This window comes from Leptonotus elevatus, chromosome 21 (genome assembly GCF_054856555.1).
Source record: "Leptonotus elevatus isolate MCC_2025b chromosome 21, RoL_Lele_1.0, whole genome shotgun sequence".
Classification (NCBI taxonomy): Eukaryota; Metazoa; Chordata; class Actinopteri; order Syngnathiformes; family Syngnathidae; genus Leptonotus; species Leptonotus elevatus.
In genome coordinates this window covers 7768100-7789152 of record NC_141259.1, presented here as the reverse complement: position 1 = coordinate 7789152, position 21053 = coordinate 7768100, and the positions used below count along the sequence as shown (strand labels likewise).

Sequence of the window (21053 nt, the reverse complement as noted above, 5' to 3'; positions counted from 1 at the left end):
CTGTATTATGGGAAAATATGCTATGTTTGTAGCATTTAGCCAAGAAGTACGTTAAAACGTTATTTTCGAGTATGTTCAAACGCATTCGCGGGTACGTTCGAACATTTTCAACTCGCGAATACGAACACACTGGCCAATCAAAAAATTTTATTTACAATGGCAGTTCCACACTTCTGTAAAAAAGAATAGTTAAAAAAAAGAGACTATTAAATACTACACTCTTTCATCAATTTTACTTTTCGATGGTGTGTAATTATCAGACACATTATGCACACTTACACAACAAACTGTTAATGCTAATTATCACTTTAAAAAGTTACCTTTAAAAAGTCATTTAGTTACTTAACTGATTACTTGCTTTAAAAAATTACTTAGTTACTTCACTAATTACTTGCTTTAAAAAGTAAGTTACTTTTCTGTTTATTTGCTTTAAAAAGTAACTAAGTTAGATTACAAGTTACTGTACTTTCAGCAGTTCTGTACCTGTGTAATGTGGTTGTTTTTGTTGTTTGACAAGAGATATTTACAAAGCTTCATTGTGAGGTGGGAAATGATTGAAGGCTTTTTCTAAAAACAAAAAACTACATTTTAATGTTATATTGGGATAGAAATATACATAAATAAAATGGCAAGAAGTACAACAAAAATGTACTTGAAGAATGTTTAAAATATTAATGAATATATTGCAATAAAGTAGCTTGGATGCTTTTATGTCTACTACTACTACTACTACTACTAATAATAATAATAATAATAATAATAATAATAATAGGGTGCCGTCACAAGTACCAATACCTGGTATCTGTACTCCCCCATCCCGGATAATACGTATTAATAATGATAAACAGTATAAATAAAAATCATAATCAACCGTTAATGTGGGCAAAAGTGATGATGACGGACCACAAAGAAAAATTGACACAGTGAGATTTTGTCCAGTACCCCTGCTGGTGAGTTGGCCACTCACGTCAGTGAACCAAATAATCAGAGTGGGAAGTGTTTCTGATGAGTCGGCGAACTGTCAGACGACTCGTGGGATTCTGGTTAATAGAGACATCGGAAATGTGATTCCTTGTCCAGAACGAAGATCAGAATCATTAACTTTTGGTTGGTTTGAGAAAGCGAGCAGTTTTGGGGGAAACTTCAGCTGCAAGAGACAAGCTAGCAAAATAAAAGCAGCCCCTAAAAAAAATGACATCCAAGTTCCAACTCTACTAAGGACCTATACGACTAAACTTTTCCAGTCCTGCTGCCCACCCCACCTCCACTACTCCTCTCCCCCCTCCCATCCACCTCCTTTCTTCTTTTTCTTCACATGCTTTTACAGTGAGGTACGCTGAAAGCTCTCTTTGTTGCCACGGTCTGTGGCGTTTGAATGGTACCAAACAAGTGCCCAAGTGCACCGAGCCCCCAAGACGGCCCGCTGAATAGAATTCTTCTCCTGACTTCTCCCTGGCCGAGCGACAATGACCGGGACCACTCCTTTCTAGTCGGGCCCGCACTAATGGCTAAGACAATATTTGCTGGAATGAGGGGGATTTAATTTGCATTCAGGCTGTCTCCATTTCTTTTCACAAGACTTTGGCCTGCTCAGTTCAACGGTGCCGCAGCCTCTGAAACTACACTGCTGATTTTGCTTTGATTTTTTTCTCTTTTTTTTTTTTACCCCCTCCACTACACACAGTCAGACCCCCGAGCCAGTTTTTTTCCCTCACTCCTTAGTTCCTGTAATTTAAAGTAGAAAAAGAACAGTGAGCATCTGGGCGTTTATGGAAAGGAACAGGTGTGACTTTTGACAAATTTGATTTATGCAAATGTGTTGCATTGATTTCAAGATCCTTTCTGATTTTAAAGGCTCCTGATGAAATGTCACAATATACTATATATATATATATATATATATATATATATATATATATATAACTTGTTTCAGAAATTCACGCCTCTGGAGGTATATATTGTCTGATTTCCCATGACTTACAGTATTCGCACAATTTAACGTTAAATATCAAATTGTCCCCATTCATTTTCAATGGGACAAACATTGACATTTTTCTAAGTCCCCACTTTCCACGCCCACCTCCATACATACAACTTATCATCAGTACCACCTGGTACTGCTCAGTTGGTAAAGTGCATTGTCCAGTAACCAGGAGGTCGCGGGATCGAATCCCACCTTCCACTGTACATTGCAAATATATCCATAGCCATTATGCTAGAGTAATATACGTGTATACCAACTGACTACCATATCAAGCAATGCATTATAAATTCACTGAAACCTAAATGCATGCTAGCATCAGATGACACTTTTCATGCACTTTAGCCATGATTTCAAACAAGCCACGTTAAGTTCAGTGGTTAGAGCAATTGCCTTCCACCACGGAGTACCTGGATTCAAACCCGCTTGGACCACATTTTGGTACATTTGATGGTTCGATAACAAGTGACTATCAGATCAGAAAATGAATTATATTTTCACCGAAATGATTAAATGCATTTTAACTTTCAGCATTAGATGACACTCTTCAAGATAAATACGCTATTAGCCATGATTTTGCACAAATTAAGTTAGCTCAATGGTTAGAGCAAGTGCCTTCCACCACAGAGTGCATAAGTTCAAACCCCACTTGGACCACATTTTAGGACTTTAGTCCTTTATTTTTCAATTTACTTCATAATCACATGCATTCAAATCTTAGCATTCAGCTAATAGCATTCTGCTTTTCAGCATTCCCACGCAATTGCACTTTGTCTAGTTACTGGTACAAATTGGAATAGAATAGGCAAAAAGAACGCCTAATTCTGACTGGTGTCGTCCCTCAAAGCGCACACATCGAGCTACACAAACAACATGCTAATTATCAACTTCATGTTTTTTCCACGCTAGAATGTTCCTGATTATTGTTAGCATAGAGATCCCCTGACTAAATAGTCGCCACATCAATTGCACTGTCAAACAACTGACTTTTATGTTTTGTTTTGCTGGCCAGCAAGAGGCTCAGTGCGACTCACCGACAAAAAGGACTACTAAGCATGGCATTGATTTGAACATTTGAAAGCCGTGGGATTTAACCGTGATCTCTCTGCCCATTTTCCAGCAGACACGTGCATTGTTTACATGCTTAATGATAGTAACATCTATGTCGGGATGGCGGCTGTGCTTGCTTTGCTCACCGGGGGGTGACACAAAAATGAGCTCGGCATCAGAGCAAAAAAATAGGCATGCGGTCACTTTTATGTTAATATTTGTGAAGTGTATGTCATGCATCACATCACTTCCTGATTTGATTCCGCCAACACAGCAAACAATATTTTTAAAATGTTTCCTGTTAAACAGGCATCTAATTAACTCCTGACAAAAACTGTCCCGTGTCAAGCTGAAGGCCCGATGTCCAGATCTGACCCGCCACATAACTTTCCGTGGCTCAATAAAGTAAATACTGTGTGTCAAGTTTCTGGCTATATTGATTTGTTCCTTTCAATTTGGTCTTCAACTTTAACATGTATAGCGCTTTTCCACCTATTAAGGCACTCAAAGCACTTCACGCTGGCTTCAGACACTTCGGCTAGGTCACAAGAGCCAGGGATCGAACCCACAACATTCGGGAGGGAGACAACCACTCTACCGCCGAGCCATGCCGCCTCCAATTTGGTGGAAAATCTGTGCCAAAATGACATTCACTTTTCACTTTTGAAAAGTGAATGCTTCTTACGGAAAAGGATTAGGGCCAGTGAAGAAAGAAAAAAAAGTTTGGCAGAATTCTCACTTTATTCTCAGAATTCTCACTTTAAAGTCAGATTTCTCCCTTTAAAATCAGAATCCTGCCAACCTTTTTTTTTCTTTTCACTGGCCCTAATCCTTTTCCGTATATTCTCACTACAATACTTAGCATAAACTGAATGATAGCTGTATACTTAAATATTTACACACCGGTGTTCCATGACCGATTTCAAATTCGAGTTTGCTGCAAATACGTATTATAAATATACAAGTTGTTTAACTATAGTTCCCCATCTTCTGATTGAATTGGAAATTGACTATATTTTTCCCCCAAAAAATCCGAGCGGATGGATGGATAGATGGATAGATAGATCTGAGGGAAACCACAACTTCATTAGCAATGAAAAATGAGTTTGACACCCTTGCTTTAAAGTAGCCCTTTACTATGTTGACAAAGACAAGTTTTAAAGCTAAAACTCAGCAACCCTACTGTAAAGAAGATTTTTCTTGCCCAAAAAATAAATAAATCCACACACACACACACACACACACACACACACAGCGTTCCTTTGATTCAAATTTGTCCTTTGGGGTTGCAGCGCGTCGTTGCTGCATTTTGAGCAGCAAACTGCAAAACGTTCTTGTTTTGAAGACATCTTTGAGTTGGAAAAGTCTTCTTCTGTCGAGAGGTTTGTGCCATGGGAACACGCAGGAGGGAGGTAAACAGACATTTGACAGCACCGTTCACTCACTGCAATAAAGCGGTTTGTGTTTGCGTATTCTGTTTGAGGAGTCGGAGAAGGTTTCCCGTACCAACGTTTTGCTTGAAGAGTGTTTTTTCTTCCACTCAATTTTTGAACAGATCACGTTAGGAAACAGCTTGACCTTGTGTATGACCGCTTCTTCATGAAGCTGCACATCGTCGCTGCTGATATGTCAACACCACATGTTTTAGAATGAATGACGCTACTTTTGATCTAAAATATTGTGGTTCTTTAATGCAGTCGCTGATAGCCGTTCTACATGGCCACCACTGAATGTGTATTTGAAGGTTTTCATATTTTGAAGCAGGCATCATTTGCAATGTCCATAACAGAGACATGCAAAGGTCTCAAAAAAGAGACCTCTGCTTTAAACTGTAAAACATGTGGGCTTGTGTGGTGGAGTGTAAAAGGTGGACCCAAGTACTAGGGAGCAGATGTAAAATGCAAAAAGTATTTCTGAAACAATATAAAGGCAAAAAGGTTCATGGAAAAAATAATCCCCTGCCCTCCCTGCCCCCAAAAAATCAAACACTCATCATAACAGGAAATAAAACATGACTAAGGCTAATATTGCATGTCACAGCAACAACAGTGACCCAATACAAAATGGAAAGAAGCAGGGAGCTAACTAACGAGACGACGACACCCACCTGGACAAGACGAGTGCCTGGAGGAAGCTGATTGGTAGACACAAGGAAATGGTTGAAAAGGAAACCTAACAAGTTGAGAAGACATAAAAAGGAGATACAATCATAAGTCAACTTTCCATCCAATTGTTTCAAATTTGTTAAGTGGATTTACTAAAAATGATAGATAGATTCAGCACAATAACAATGTTGTGTTTCAAACTGCAATGTAGCTACCTGTTAGCTAACGCTGTTAGCATACACAAGAAAAAGAAGACTGGCTAACTGTTAGGGTAACAGTTAGCCAGTCTTCTATTTCTTCTTCTTTGTATTTCGCGTCCATATGGATACCTTGTGGAACTATGCAGCCTCTCACAGGTCAGATTTGGTACTACAAACATCATTAATGGTCATCTTGTGTATACCACACACATATATCCCTCAGAGGTGGCAAATCCAGGTCCAGAAAGTAAAAACCCTGCCACAGTTTGGCTTTAGCCCCAAGTGCTAGCTAGCTAGCTCCCTAGCTAGCTCCCTGGGTGCTAGCTAGCTAGCTAGCACGAGGGGCTAAAGCCAAACTGTGGCAGGGTTGTTACTTTCTGGACCTGAATTTGCCACCTCTGATCCCAATGTGTAGAATTGCTAACATTTGAAAATGTGTTTAAGATGTTAAACCTCGGTAAGACTATATCTGCGCAAGCTAGGAGACCTTAATTTGGCGTTATTGCCACAAACACAGGTGACCTTGGAAAATATGAAGGGAATAATCTTGCAGAAACAAAAGTTGAACAGAGTTGGTGAAGTAGTGATCGAGGCCAAAGTTCTGAAATGTGCAGTGTGTATTGGGCTTGTACAGGGTCAGGTGGGGGTTCGTGTAGGCAACCTCAATCATAATGAATGCAGCGCTCAATTTTTGCCCAGCGACGCTTTCAGACTAAGGGGGACAAAATCCGCCATCTTTTTTTTCTTTTTTTTTCTCGCCCGCGGCCATATTGACTCCAGCTAGGCTGTTGGGTCTGATATGACTCCAGGCTATGTGTGAGCCAGTCCTGCCTGCCGTGTTTCTCTGTGGCCAGGTGGGTTGCGGCGGGGGGTGCTGCGGTGGTGGGTACTTTGAGAGTGTGTGCAGTTTTCCACAGGGCAAATACTCGTGCTCCCATCCAGCAAATTAACAAGATGAAGTTCCAGTGATAACGATTGTGACAGCTTGCCTATCTGCTCGAGTGAGATGGAGCCGTTTGTGTTTATACAGCATGAATCCCAATGAATAGCACACTTCCAATCTATTTTAATAAATTCATAAAAATTATAAAGATGTTTTTCTTTTCTTTTTTATGACATGTCAAGTTTACTTCACTAAGCCCATACAAGAAGTGTTATATTTTCAAGTCACATTCCAATCTCCTATATGATTATACGGGGGTTTGCCACAGGTGAAATATTCCTTCCAGAACTATACTTAGACAAGACAGATGTCCACCCACCAAATTCACTTTGTTACAACAGCAATTTAGATTCATACCATTTTTCAGTTTCCGTCATTTAACGTTTGATTTATGATGAGCATTTTACACAAGATCTGCATTTCGTGTGAATGGACAGAGTTTTTTTTTTTACACCGTACCAATGAGTGAATGAATGACTATTCATATGTTTACACTAGGGGTGTCAAAATTAGTGCGTTCATTTTGAGTTAATTTAAAGTTCCTTTAATGCCATAAAAAAAATTTTTTTTAACACAGATTAATGACCGCCCCTTACTTAGAAAGCCTGTACTGGGGAAATTCCAGTCTCAACGCAGCAGACATGTCCACGTCAAAATTTTGCAGGAATAAATTTAATAAGAATGCATATATTTGAGGAGACTGGGGTCAAGTTGCATTTTACAATTTAAAACATTCAAAAGATACTCCATGTTAAAGATGAGATAGTTCTTAATATGAAAAGAAAAATGCACTGAGCTATCATCGTCTTACAAATGCAATTATGCCATCTAGTGGCAGAAAATGACCTCGACACAAATCAATATAACACTCGTTTTTCACAGTACAGTACGTTTTAATTTAACTCAATTATTGAATTATGAATGAATTATTACGAAATGACTGTATCAATGACTAAAAGATGCAGCCATATTTCTATTAGTTTAACTTTATTTTCACTTTTATGTCAACAAGAGTATGAACACTTAGGGAAAAAAGATGTTATTGTATATTTAGAACAAATTTGTGATTAATCATGAGTTAACTATTGAAGAAATGCAATTAACTACGATTAAAATATTTAATCGCCGGACACCCCCTAGTTTACATGTTTACATTTATTAAAATGTTTTAAATGCCAGTTGTTACTCTCTTCCACACAGTTTTCTAAAAACGGGGAAAAACTGCTTGCTTCAGTGTTTATTTCCTCTCATATTAAGTTTAAACTGACACACAAAACAAAAGAGAATTAAACATCGCATATTCAAACACCAAAATGTTCTACCAAACTGGAGAAGTTCTTCTAATAAAAGTTTATCAACATAAAGCGAACATAAAATGTAAACATATGAAAATATGTTTTTGTTACCTAACAGAAAAAAATGCTACTTTAGCACACAGAGCAACAACGTATACAGAGTAGGGATGAAGGAATGCACTCGAAATGAGAACTATAGAAAATCGCCATTAATATCATGCAATTTTAAGGGAAACATGCTATATTGGGATACATCGGTCTTCTGGGTATTCTGCTACTTGGAGGAGCTCGACTCAGGTAGCAATTAAGCGGATGTCTGGGAGCAAGAATCAACAAGAGCTAAAGAAAGCAGGAACAACGCGGAGATGCTAAGATACACTTAAAGGAATGTTATATTTGCCTTCCTGGGATTGAATATTTAACAAACGCCTGGTTAAAATATAACAATGTTCAGGCATTGGCATCCTTATAAATATTTAACTAAGTGACATGTGTATTCACTGGTGTGCGGGCTGGGAAATTGCAAATCGACTGCAGGAAAATATGATGGAGGATTGCTGACCATAGGTGTGTTTTCATACCCGTTTATGTTCTGACTAAAGAAAAAGTGCAAATACCTAAACCAGGTACTACGCCTTGTTTTTCCATTTTAAGCAAGGTTCAGAAGAAAATATAGTTTTAAAATGTTTTATTCTGTTCATTAATTGATTGCATTTTTTTAAATCTTCAATTAACATAAAATGCATGTTAGCTTGGGCAGGATATGCGAACTTCTTTCAGAGACATACTAACCAAATAAACATCAGGCACTACATTTAAAATTAAAATATTCCGTACCTCAAAATGTGTCTGTAACCTAGTTTGTCTCTTTTAATTTGTTTCTTATATGTTTTCCCTGGGGGGGGGGGGGGGGTTCCAGCTCACACCGAACTGCAAAAGTGACTGAAAGTGTGCACGCCAGGTCAGGAGGTCACCACCTTTTTAACCCTTTACTGTCTCTTTCCCCTGTCATACAACAACACCTTCATAAACGCAATGTTGGCCCGCAAAAAAAAAAAATGTCTTCATGGACCAAAAAATTTATTTTAAATAACCTGTCAATGTATATCGTATGTGAAACGCGAATGAAGATATAAATGACTGCAACTCAACACTAAATCTGTGTTAATACGGAAATATCTAAAAAATATATATATATAATTTATATGTGTATGATTTTCTATTTTATTTTAACCCCAAATTTAAAAAAAATAACAATGCATTTCTGGAGAATTTAGCAGGCTGCTGCTACATACTTTGTCAAGTGTGTCTTCGGCTTGATATGTGATATTGTGCCAGCTAATCTTCTCACACTGGGCAACGGCATTAACAAGACAATAGGTCACCTCTGCAGTCAAACTAACACCTGCTAATCATATATTTGCAAAGAGCACACAACAGAAGTTATCTCAAGGCAACTTAGAGACTAACGGAACCCCGACGTGTGTTCAACAGAGGCAACAAAGGTACGGAAATGCTGCGTGACGGAATGGACCATGGTGAAAATTGTGAAAATCCTCAAGTATGTGAATAATTGTGGGAATGCTAAACAGCATTCCTTATGTTGTTTCTAACCTTTATTATTTCAGGTACTTGTTATTCTCCACACCTTTTGGCCGTGTAACAACTCCCACATAATACTTCTGATTTGTCACCGTTCAAATTTCAACTTGTTTCAAAAATTCACGCCTCCCGGGGGTCTATATCGTCCGATTTCACATTACTTAGAGTATATGCACAATTTAACGTTAAATATAAACTTTTCCCCATTCATTTTCAATGGGGCTGACATTGAAATTTTTCATTTCTTAGCTAGATAAGATTGAAATATACTTTAAAATATGCACGGCAATTGCTACATCTTTGTTTTGATTTTAACCTATATATAAAATCTTTTAGTTCGCAGTAATCACCAAAATATCCTTCAATACAAATATCACAACTGTAGTGCTGCGGACCTTTGACCTGTAAACAGGAGGTGAGAGTTCGAATCCCCGCTTAGACTTGATGTACCTCAAGTTTTTTATTCATTTATCATTCCACTACAATTAATAATTTGTAATTTTCACATAATTTATCTTTCAATGTACTTCATAATCATTCCACATGCATTCAACATTCCCACGCAATTTCTCAAGAACTTGCACTTAGTCTAGTTACAGCTAAGTATTGTTGTTAGGATTTGTGCACCACATCTACATTACCGCCACCTACAGGACGGGAGGAACACAGCTGGTCCCTGGACAGAAACATTCCGTTTTCAAAACGATGCCTATAAACCATTTGTGTTGATATGTTACAGCTTTCTCGCGATTTTGTCCTCAATTTAACTTCATCCATAATGCAGCTGCCTAATGGACTGTGGAGGTTGAAGGTTATGAGAACCTGCATTGTGGTAAGAGCCTGGAACCGTGAACAACTAGGAGGACGTTCACGACAGGTGAGATCTGATACCAAGCCCATTCATTCTAAATGGCCATGAGATACAAGAGTACAAACGCACGGAAACATGATGATTTTTGACCCCCGATGTCACATCCCGAAAAGATCTTTGTGATATGTGCTCTGTGGTGAGCTAAGCCGCTCCTTTGTTGTTGTGTTTTATGTTTTGGCTTCCAAAGAAGGAAGCTATTTCCACTCATGTCATGTTATACACCCAAGAGAAGCGAGAGAATAAATTACAGTTTAAATGTAGCTAATATCTTCATTGAGTTAAGCAAAAACTTCACCCTCTGTCATTTTTTTTCCCCCGACTAGAGCTTTGCAGCATCTGGATTCCTGCCTTTATGTCAGATTAGAAAATGAGTAGTTCATGAATATACAGCTAGTTAGCCTCATTCCGCAAAATTGGTCCCTGTGTAGTTTTAAGCCCGTTCAGTGAATGTAAAACAGAGTAAATACAGACAGACCTTGCAGCTGCTAATGTACTTAGTGTTAGCGGTAAACAAAATGAGATTACTGTGGAGGGAAGGCAAACTCCGAATTTGATTTACTCAGCTTAGCGTAAACAGCTTGTCAAACTGCTGCTGTGCCGCAGTGAAATGTGTATTTGACTAACAAGCAGTCTAAGTGTTTTTGTGCTATTCATAAAGTGGATGAGGGAATTGTCACAGAAATTGGATGTGGGATGTGTGTAGACATCTTTCCCAAAGTTTTTTTTTTTTTTAGCTTCCTTCACTGCTTGTATGCTCAATTGTAGAGAATCGTAGGGAGTAAATATGTATAATCATCGCATTTAAAAACGACCCAAATCTAATTAGGGTGTGTAAATGGGTGAATTAAAGTCATTAATTGTGGGCAGTTTGTAGGTTGTCACTTTTTTAAGTTGACGTTTATCGTCGCGCTGCCACATCAAATATGGCGGACTCTGTATCAATGTCCATGCGATCGCTAGTTTTAACTAATTTAGTTTTCACGGTGCCTCATCTCTTACTTTACAGTCTTCTCAATTAAACGCAGAACTGACATTAAATATTTGACCAGCTCATGGTGGGCTAAACTGTTAAGATAACCTAGCTAGCTCAGGTTCACAGAGCCATTTTACATGCGTCGGAACTGATGAAAGGAAATGTTGTGTCTCTTATTTTGGAGTTTAAAACCTAGCATGTTAGCTATTATTATTATTATCCTTGAATCGGGAAAAATAAATGTCTCCACACCATTTTTCTCTCCAAAATTGACTGCTAGCAACATGCCGCTTTGATGGCATGATTATGCGAACGGAAATGTCGGTTCGGTCAGATTTCCCAAACCATCCCACTCCTAATTACGCTACTAAAACTGTACTTATAAGTTCACAATCACATTTTTTTTTACTGGTCCCAAACCAGTGTTCGTATGGCTACATAAACTGTGACGTTAGCTTAGCTGTCTGTGGGTTTTGCCGTGTTATTTTTGCCAACGTCATCGACAAGATAATCCCTTAATTCAAATTAATGATCCTCAATTGGCTTAGATACAAAGTCGTTTCCAAGTTTTTGGAGAGCAAGTCGCAACTCCTAAAATTAGCAACTTGAGTCTGACTCAAGTCAAGTCATATGACTCAAATCGCCCATCTCTGACATTTAAAATGGTCTAAATAGAAACAGTACATACACTAAAGTGATTCAGATTGAATGCCATAGTTGAATTGTCTTTCTTCGCATGTAAACAAACTAAGTATTTATTTGTCCTCACTTCTTTTCGCCATTAACATAATCCACACTATAATCCAGAGGTGGCAACAAGGAAGATAATGAGTGGAAGGCCCAACTCCTTGGTGGAATCAAATTCGGTTGGATGAGAAGGGACCAGTCTCGGTGCTCTTTCTATGATGATAAAAAGGATTTTTCCAATTTGGAATTTATATGCTCTCTCCCCGTTTTTATTGTTTTGTGTCTAGTTCCGATGACTACAGCAGTCATATTATTTCTCTCTCTTGCTGTATGCGAAAAGGATTTCAGCGTCTCCCTCTCATAAAAGACAGGCTAATTGCATGTCATTGATTCAATGCTTAATTAGAATGGCCAGGAGAGGTCATTTATTCACTCTGCCGAGGCTGGTTGATGATGAGATTAAGGATGAAAGATAAGGCTGCGGAAAGATATTGTAGGTGATGGAAAAGTGGGCCAGAGCATAGATAATTTGGTATATTCTATTCTTTCGTTCTTTCGCCCTTCCCAGATGGTTAAAAATGTCTTCCAACTCCTGAGCCGATAATTTGAAGTATGGACAGAAGAGGGGAAGTCGTTTAAATTACAATTGACTGCTCCCTAAAGGAGCCAGACAGGACGTTCCAAAGACAAATTTCCACCAACCGATACAGTCGGGTTTGGCACAGTATTTTAACATGGATAATGATCATAACATATAATAAGTCGTTTCTCCGCATTCCATTCCTGTTTTCACACTGGAGTCACGAGTCTCAGTCAACCAGTAGCGGGCACTCGTGTGTTTAGCCCCACTCCGTTACTACCATACTTGTGTGCTCGCCACAGATAGATACCAAAAAAAAGTGCTGCGGTATATTTTGGTCAGTTACCCAATTGAAACACATAACAAATGGTGCACCAAACAGACCCAAATATTCATCTATAACTAGACAAAGTGGGAATGCTGAGAACATGAATGCTATTCGTTGAATGCTAAGATTTGAGTGCATGTGATTATGAAGTCTATTGAAAGAAAAATGATGTGAAAGAGACACATTTTTTACTTATAGTTAAATGACTGCAATCTGTCTAAGGTGGAATTTAATAATTTCAGAGAAATTATAATCCATTTCCTGATATCATAGTCCGTTAGTATTGAACCATCAAATGTACTCAAATGTGATCCAAGTAGTGTTTGAACCCAGGTTCTCCGTGGTGGGAAGCAATTACTCTAAGCATTGACCTAACTTGACTTGACATATAAATGCCAGTAAAATTGACTCTGTTATGAAAGTTTTGTTCAAAAATCACATTCATCAATAAATTTTTTTTAAACTATTAGAACAGTATTTGAATCAAAATATACTTTGTATTTGATTATTTTCCATTAACTCCAAGATCTGTTGCAAGCTTTGTAGAAAATACTTGAAAAAATGCAATTAATCGCGATGAATTTTGCGATTAATTAGTACAACTTTTTTTCTCAAACCTTTGATTAAGGTTTTTTTTTTAAAGCATTTTTTAAAATCAATTTCACCATACGATCTTCAAATATATATTGTTTCTTTGCTTATAAATGTCTGCCGTTTGTAAATGTCAACGTCTATGAACTGTGTTATAGAAATAAAATTGCCTTGTCTAAAGATAGACGTATTGCTTATGCACGTAACGAAGAAAGATCTCAGGTGTGGTGGACCACCTCCCGCCCCCTCGCCCCCCACCTCCCGGCTGCCGGCCCCACCCAGATTGATGGTAGATGAAGGCATCACAGGCCGCTTTTTACAATGAGAGCACTTCCTCCAGGCCTAATGGCCTCTGAGCCGCAGCTTTTGTCCCCTGATTAGCCGGCCTATTGAAGGCTCAGACCCCTAATTGCACAGCCTGTTTAGCAACCCAGCATTACAGTGAGTATTAATGAGGCACAATTACTGCGCCCAGGAAATCTCCCGGCCCGGACCACTCCATTTTGCCCAAAAAAACCTCCTCGAGTGTAGAATTCAGCCTGCTATATCCCACAGCTTTCAGGGAGGGGAAAAAAATACATGCATTTATTCGAAGCCATCTCTTAATTAGGCACTAGAGTGAATGACGGACGATTGAGTAGCGTGAGGAAGGCGAGGGGAGGACGAGAGAGAGAAAGAGGGGATGGCGAGAAAGCAGCATTCAATGGCAAAAAAAAAATAATAATACAGATACAAAAGGCGGAAGAATGACAGACACATGAGTGAACACTGCTTGGAGAAATGAGGAGATAGAAAAAATGGATGCGGGGGAGGGAGAAAAGCGGAGCGGGGGTGATGTTAAAGGGGGTCAGATTCAAAGCTACAGTTTAGCCGCGTATAGCATTCTAGCAATGCGGTTTTGTCGGAAATCTACGAGGTGACAAAAAGTTCTGCTTCTGACAGCTTTAGGGACATGCTGAAGCATTCCCACATATGTTATTGTGATTTTTATTCCCCACAATTTTTTGCCGCCTAACAACTCCCACATAATACTTCCGATTTATGCCGTCCAAATTTCAACTTGCTTCGAAAATTCACGCCTCTCGCCGTATATATTGTCTGATTTCACATGACTTACAGGATTCGCACAATTTAAGGTTAAATAGTCCACGCCCACTTCCATACATACAACTTCTATCTGTCTGATACTGCTCAGTGGCACAGTTGGTAAAGTGCAATGTCCAGTAGCCAGGAGGTCGCAGGTTCGAATCCCACCTCCGACTGTACATTGCAAATATATCCATGGCCATTATGCTAAGTGATATACATCTATACCAACTGACTATCTTATCAGAAAATAGATTGTCTGCTCACTGTAACGTGCCACAGGGGGAGCCAAAATTGCCATTTTTGAGAGCTTTCATGGGCCACAACCAGATGTGCCGCGAGAATTTTACAAACAAACACATTCACAATGTGGAAAGTAAACAGATTGCTCACAGTGAGCCAATCTTATTGTGCTTAACTCTTTGACTGCCATAAACTGTTATAAAACGTTTAGCATAAACCTAGGGAAGGGCGCCGAGGACGTTAAAAGACGTCCCCTATGTTTTTTTGTTTTTTTTTCAAAAACGGGTGCAGGAAAGCCTTGGGCAGCTGTGCTGAAAGTATCAGGCATATCTGAATAGTAAAAGACTCGTTTTGGCCCCTAGAGGGCAGCGATGACTCTCTTTGCACAAGGTTGGATGGGCCGCCCACCGTGGGCGTCAGTAGAAGACGTGAGGCGGAGCTAGAGTGTTGAGGAGACAATGGCTGATGAAGCCACAATGGCTGACCAAGCAACCGGTTGCAAGTAGCTCACGCTTGAGCATTTTTTTCAAAGACGGAAAGCATCGATCAATACTAAAAAGCGCATTGATGTCGACGATGATGATGACTCCGAGCTCTACGCCAAAGTTGGAAGCTTTGGCGTGACTGTTATGAACACGTAGTAAGCCTCACCGGCTAAGCGCGGCTAGCGCGGCTAGCGCTGCTAAGGCCGGAAAACGCGCACAATAGCCGGCCGGGTACTTCTACACAATCGGACATTCGATCGGGTGATGGAGAGTTGGCATCGACCAATGCAGATTGATGATGATGATGATGATGACTCCGAGCTCTACGCCAAAGTTGGAAGCTTTGGCGTGACTGTTATGAACACGTAGTAAGCCTCACCGGCTAAGCGCGGCTAGCGCGGCTAGCGCTGATAAGGCCGGAAAACGCGCACAATAGCCGGCCGGGTACTTCTGCACAAGCGGACATTCGATCGGACGATGGAGAGTAGTCGAAAAGCATCGACCAATGCACATTGATGATGATGATGATGGTCACTCCCGAGGTTGACGCCGGAGTTGGAAGCATTGACGCGGCCGTTATTCTCTCGTCATAAAGCCTCATCGGCTAGCGCTGCTAACGCCGGAAAACGCGGAGCTGCACAAGCGGACATTCGATCGGACAATGAAGAGTACCCCGAGTCCAATGCATATTCATCGGAGGAGCGGGTACAGTCTGATCACGGAGAAGACACTGTTTCTGGACTACGATGCCACCATGAATGGAGTGGATAAAATGGATCAGAACATCTCCTACCACCCGGTATAGCAACTGAAGGACGCGAGGAAGCGAGACGTAACACCACCGTAACGTAACCGTAGCATGATCCTGATATTAGACTTGATGACACACTGCAGTATATACTTGCTATTCCCCGGAAAAAAACGGCCTGCAAGAAAGTGGCGCACGCGAAGAGGCAATCTGTTGTGCAAATGCTGTTGCGTCTCCTTGCACGCAGGAGAGTGTTACAAAAAGAAAAACTGTCGTTGAAACATCCACATATTTGTAAATAGCACCACAGTTGCACACATTTGTAAATAGTTTGCCAAATTGTTGTCAAATTGTTACACTGTTGAATGTAAATAAACGTATTTTGCTATCAAAAAACACTTTTTCATTCTTGGTGGTAGTGTTTTATAGAAGTAAAGCACTATTTAGGTGTTTGTGGCATCATTCATGGACAAAAAGAAGTGTCAAATTCACTAGAATGCATGAAATAATATCGTTTCACTAAAAGCTTGATTTCTCCGTATTTTGGTCCAAAACAGGCGAAATTGGGTCAAACTAACCATTTTCTATTGTTGATTACTAAAGAACGGAATAAGGTAGAAACAAACTTTTTTTTTCTGATGAAAGATGAAAGTCCAATCTTTCATTTGGTAGTATGTGTGTTTCCATAGTCCAAACAGAACATTTTCTGTGGACCTTGAAAGATCAGTCAAAATGCTTAAATCGGCTGGCACTGACGGCATCCCTTTTCTGAAAACGTCTGGCAGTCAAAGAGTTAAATATCAAAATAAAAACAATTATAAAGATTGTATCAAAAGATATGAAAATGTACCTCCATAAATGTTTAAAAACAAACAGGTGTTAAAGATAAAATGTACCCTACAAAGTTCATTACAACTGAACTGTAAGCGTGCTTCATTTTCTTGCCACCGGGTGGTATTTCCATTCATTCTAACGCATTTGATTGTATTATATGTTTTGAGTGTATTTGACTTTATTTTTTATCTAATACAGTGATTCTTTCATGTTGAGAAACACTGAGGTAGTTGGCATGTTTAATCAGTGGTACAATATGAATTCTACCTAGCAACAAGAAAAAAAATGTATAAAAAAATTATTAAAATACTGTATTGAATAAATACTTTCTTTTTTTACTATAATATTACAGCAAGTAAACGTAAATATATTGATAACAATTAATCAAATCACAGCTCATAGCACATGGGTGCTCAATACGTCAATTGTTTAAAAAAAACAGTTAGGTCAAAAATAACCCAACTATGGGTCCAAAATGGACCGATCCTCTATTTTGGTCAATTTGAGAAATGGGTCTTTTATTGTAAAGCAACTCATAAATATTGGTCAGATCCTTTACTTGGGTCCAAAAAATTGGGTCATTTTGTATAAAACAACCCATAAAGTTGGGTCAAATTGACCCATAAAGTGTATTGGTCCACTTTTGATCCGTAATTGGTTTACTTTCGACCCAACTGAGTGTAGCATTGCATGACATCAAAACATAAAAATAAAAATAAAAGTCAGCATTCAAATAAGGTGCTGAACTGATTTGGCGACCCAGAACGGCTCACTGGTAGTGCTACACGCTCCCAAGCCGGATTGCAAAAACGATAGGGCTCATTTCTGTTTTCATGGCCTTTTACTGTACTGTAGATTTTGTCTGTAAAAGACATCAGAATTGGGGACTTGGCCCTGCATTGTACAGTTAAATGCAGCCTACTTCCTGAGCAAGAATAGACCAGTTCTATAGATGAGATAAGACGGAGAGGTGGAAATGTTCCTCCCGCTCCTGTAATTAACATGGACGTCTCAGTCACTCATCAGCATTCCGTCTGCATCACTTTTTGTGCGCACCAAACACACACGTATCGATTCCTCTGCGGATTGTAAACGCATTTCGGGGCGAGCCAGTGAGGCGAGAGCCCCTCAAGTACTTGTGCGCGGTTTGTAAGGTCTTAAATTCGGCCAAGATTAGCCTCCATAAAGAGGATTTGCAACTTTTGTGTGGAATATTCGCAACGCGGGCCTAGACATTTCAGGAATGTTCAGTCGGGCTTTCAGGGCATTGTGTTTACTCACCTGTCACTCTGTTTCTCCTTTTCTTTTCCCTGAACCCCCCCCCCCCCCCCCCGACCCCCCACCCCCACGCACCTCACCCATCACGCGCACTCACCGCGACCACGTCTGCCGGCGTCGACAGCGCAAACGTGAGTACATTAGTCTCATGCGATCTGCGCAAGGGAGCCTGTCTGTCTCAGCTCAGCTCAGAGCACTTCACCTGAATGGCCTTTGTTTCCCCGTGACCCCCCTTAGAGCGGGTCGCAGCCCCGAGCCATTCCACCCCACTGTGGCCCTCCTCAGGTTTCTCTCTCCCGGAGATATCCGGGGGAAGAAAAGAAGAGGATCGCGACAGGGAGATGTAAAAAGAGAGGTTAGAGGCTCAGGTGAGCTTAGCGTGTAGCTTGTCAATCACACATCATACGGCGTAGCTCAGGGGAGGTTCTTTCTTTCCACTGCAGTGGCCCCTCTTCTCAACCTATGATGCTTCATTCAGCTGTGGGTTTTATTCAAGTCACCCACCAGGCTCTGCCAAACTAGAGGACTAACTGCCTTTGCGTTATATCTGTTGTAATGTCGTTCATAATGTAGAATTATGTTCTGTTTTTTTTCCAGGTTCATGCTGTGCTCTCCTTTTAGAGGAGTAGAGTTTGAGCCGTGCACTCCCCCCCCCCCCTCCCCAATCCTCTTAACTTTTCTCATCTAAGAATCTCGGGGCACTGATATCGTCCCACCAGGCTTCCCATTTTGTCATTGTTATTTTTTATCAATATTGTGTAGTATAGTTTTGTTTTAAGTAAAGTAATAAAGACTGACTATTTTAGATGCAATTTAAAAATGTCAAGTGAAGTCAAGATAGACTTTTATTTGTAAAAAAAAAAGTAGCCCATTTATGTTCAGTAAAATCTATTTTCAAAATATTTATGTTAAGTGGAAAAGTTTGTTTTGATTTTATTTATTTTTATAAAAGCAAACTTTATTGTCACTGCACTTCCAATTAAGTGGTAGAACCAGTTGTCGTTTTTATGTTAATCAGCATTTCATTGCTGCTATGTCAAAAACACTTATGTCCATTTTTGTCATTTTTTACATTTTTGGGATGAAACTGAATGCAGACATCGCAAAACCACAAAAATAAAAAAACTGGGGGGGGGGGGTGGACGTGTTTTTCACATAGCAGCAGGACAATTTACTGAATGTAACGTGAAACTTAGTTACTTTTCAAATCAAGTAATCAGTGAAGTAACTAAGTTACTTTTTTAGGGTAACTTTTAGTCTTTCCTTCTCATCTAATCCTTTCTCATCTAAGAAATCTGGGGCGCTGATATCGACCCACCAGGCTTCCCATTTTGTCTCCCTCTGTTGGTCATTTTTATATTTACAACATAAATATTGTGTAATATAATTTTGTCATTACGTCAATAATTATATCTCAAGTAATAAAAAATGCTTTTATTTTAGATGCAATTTAAAGTCTAGAAAGACTTTTATTTGTTTAAAAAAAAGTAAATTAAATCTTTTTTTTTTAAGTGAATAAGTTTGTTTTTATAAAAACAAATTTATAAAAACAAACTTTATTCTTAAAAGTCACTGTTAAAAATGCACTTCCAATTAAGTGGCAAAACCAGTTGTCATTTTATGTTAATCAGTATTTGCTGAATGTAACTATTAAACAAAGGTGGGCATTCCATCAATATTTATGGAATGTCAATTTTGTTGACGATTGAAGATTGACGGGAGACTTCGAATAACGGACAAATATGGCATCAACGGAAATGGGTTTCCGTCTGTCAATGTAATCGTCAATCTGTCCATGACGGACATCCCATTTTGGTGACGGATTGATGAAACATTGACGGATGCCCACTTCGAATGACAAGACAAGAGCTATCGACGAATGACGGATTGACGGTTCGACTTGAAATATTGACGACTGCCGAATGACGGACGCTCAAAATTCATTCACCTCTGCTATTAGAGTAACTTGTAATTGAACTTAGTTACTTTTAAAATCAAGTAATCAGTGAAGTAACTAAGTTACTTTTTTAGGGTAACTCGTTGCCCACCACTCATGTTATTTTTTCTCATCTAAGAAACTTGGGGTGCTGCTATTGTCCCGCCAGGCTTCCCACTTTCTCTCCCTCTTTTGGTCTTTGCTATTTTTAAGATTCCTGGATAGGTTGTGACTGTGAAGACAAATTCCTTGAGTGTTTTACATACTTGGCCAATAATTCGGTAAATAAACGGTGCCTTATTGTCTTCAGAATGTTTGCTACATGGGATTTCATTGAGAAAATGCACTTGACAAAATGGTGCTCCCTGTATGCACAATTACCTTAGCAGCCTGCTCTCCACTCTTGCACTGTCAAGAGATGCCGATCTAATGGCGACCATGGCTGATAAAGACGTCCTCCGTCTATATGAGGTGAGATAACATCAGTGACTGGAGAGCCGGAGCGTTATTAACGCTGAGCTTTGCTTGCCTGATGCAATCAGTGAAAATACAACCAAGTGCCCTCGGTGGAGCTCGGTCAAGCCTGCTAACCTCATTTGTGGGAGATGCTGACCTTGATTGATCCGATTATTGTTTTTTCTGGTTATTGTTTATAAAAAGTGTACATTCTACAGGTAATACGGAAGGAATCTAAAAATATTGTTTTGCCATCACAAGATTAATAATTCAAGATGTCAAGTAATAAAGACTGCCTTTATTTTAGAGTTAACAATATAAAGCCAAACGTATCATATCAGTTTGAGACCTATATTTCATGAGTATAATGTTGTGGGAATGCTGGAAGCCTCCCCCGTGGAGAACCTGGGTTCAAACCCCGCTAAAACCACATTTGAGTACATTCGATGGTTCAATATCAATTGACTATCATATTAAGGAATGGATTTTAATTGGATTAAATCCCACTTTAGACAAATTGCAGTTCAAGTTTTCTTTTAATTCATTTGTCATTTAACTACAATTAAAAAATAATAATTTTCACATAATTTATCTTTGAATTTCGTTCATAAGCATTCAGTTATTTTGGACAGTTATAAATGTACGAATTTAAAGCATTGTGAGCAGATGTATCAAATATGACACAAATTAAAAGTCGTATGTGGAAGTTGATTTTCAATTTTTTTTTTTTCCAAAAGGACCAATACTCTATTTACAAAGAATCAGAATTTCATTTTCAAGT

At 39.2% G+C, this 21053-nt stretch overlaps 1 protein-coding gene across 4 annotated transcripts in view; it reads right to left on the bottom strand.

Annotated features, from left to right (window-relative positions):
* Window positions 1–21053, bottom strand: part of LOC147155722 (uncharacterized) — a 253608-nt gene that overhangs the window by 224287 nt on the left and 8268 nt on the right. For all 4 annotated transcript variants that reach the window (XM_086065616.1, XM_086065617.1, XM_086065614.1 and 1 more), the window contains one exon: window positions 5139–5203. In XM_086065616.1, the coding sequence (XP_085921742.1) occupies window positions 5139–5203 (65 nt within the window). The remainder of the gene's footprint in view (window positions 1–5138; window positions 5204–21053) is intronic.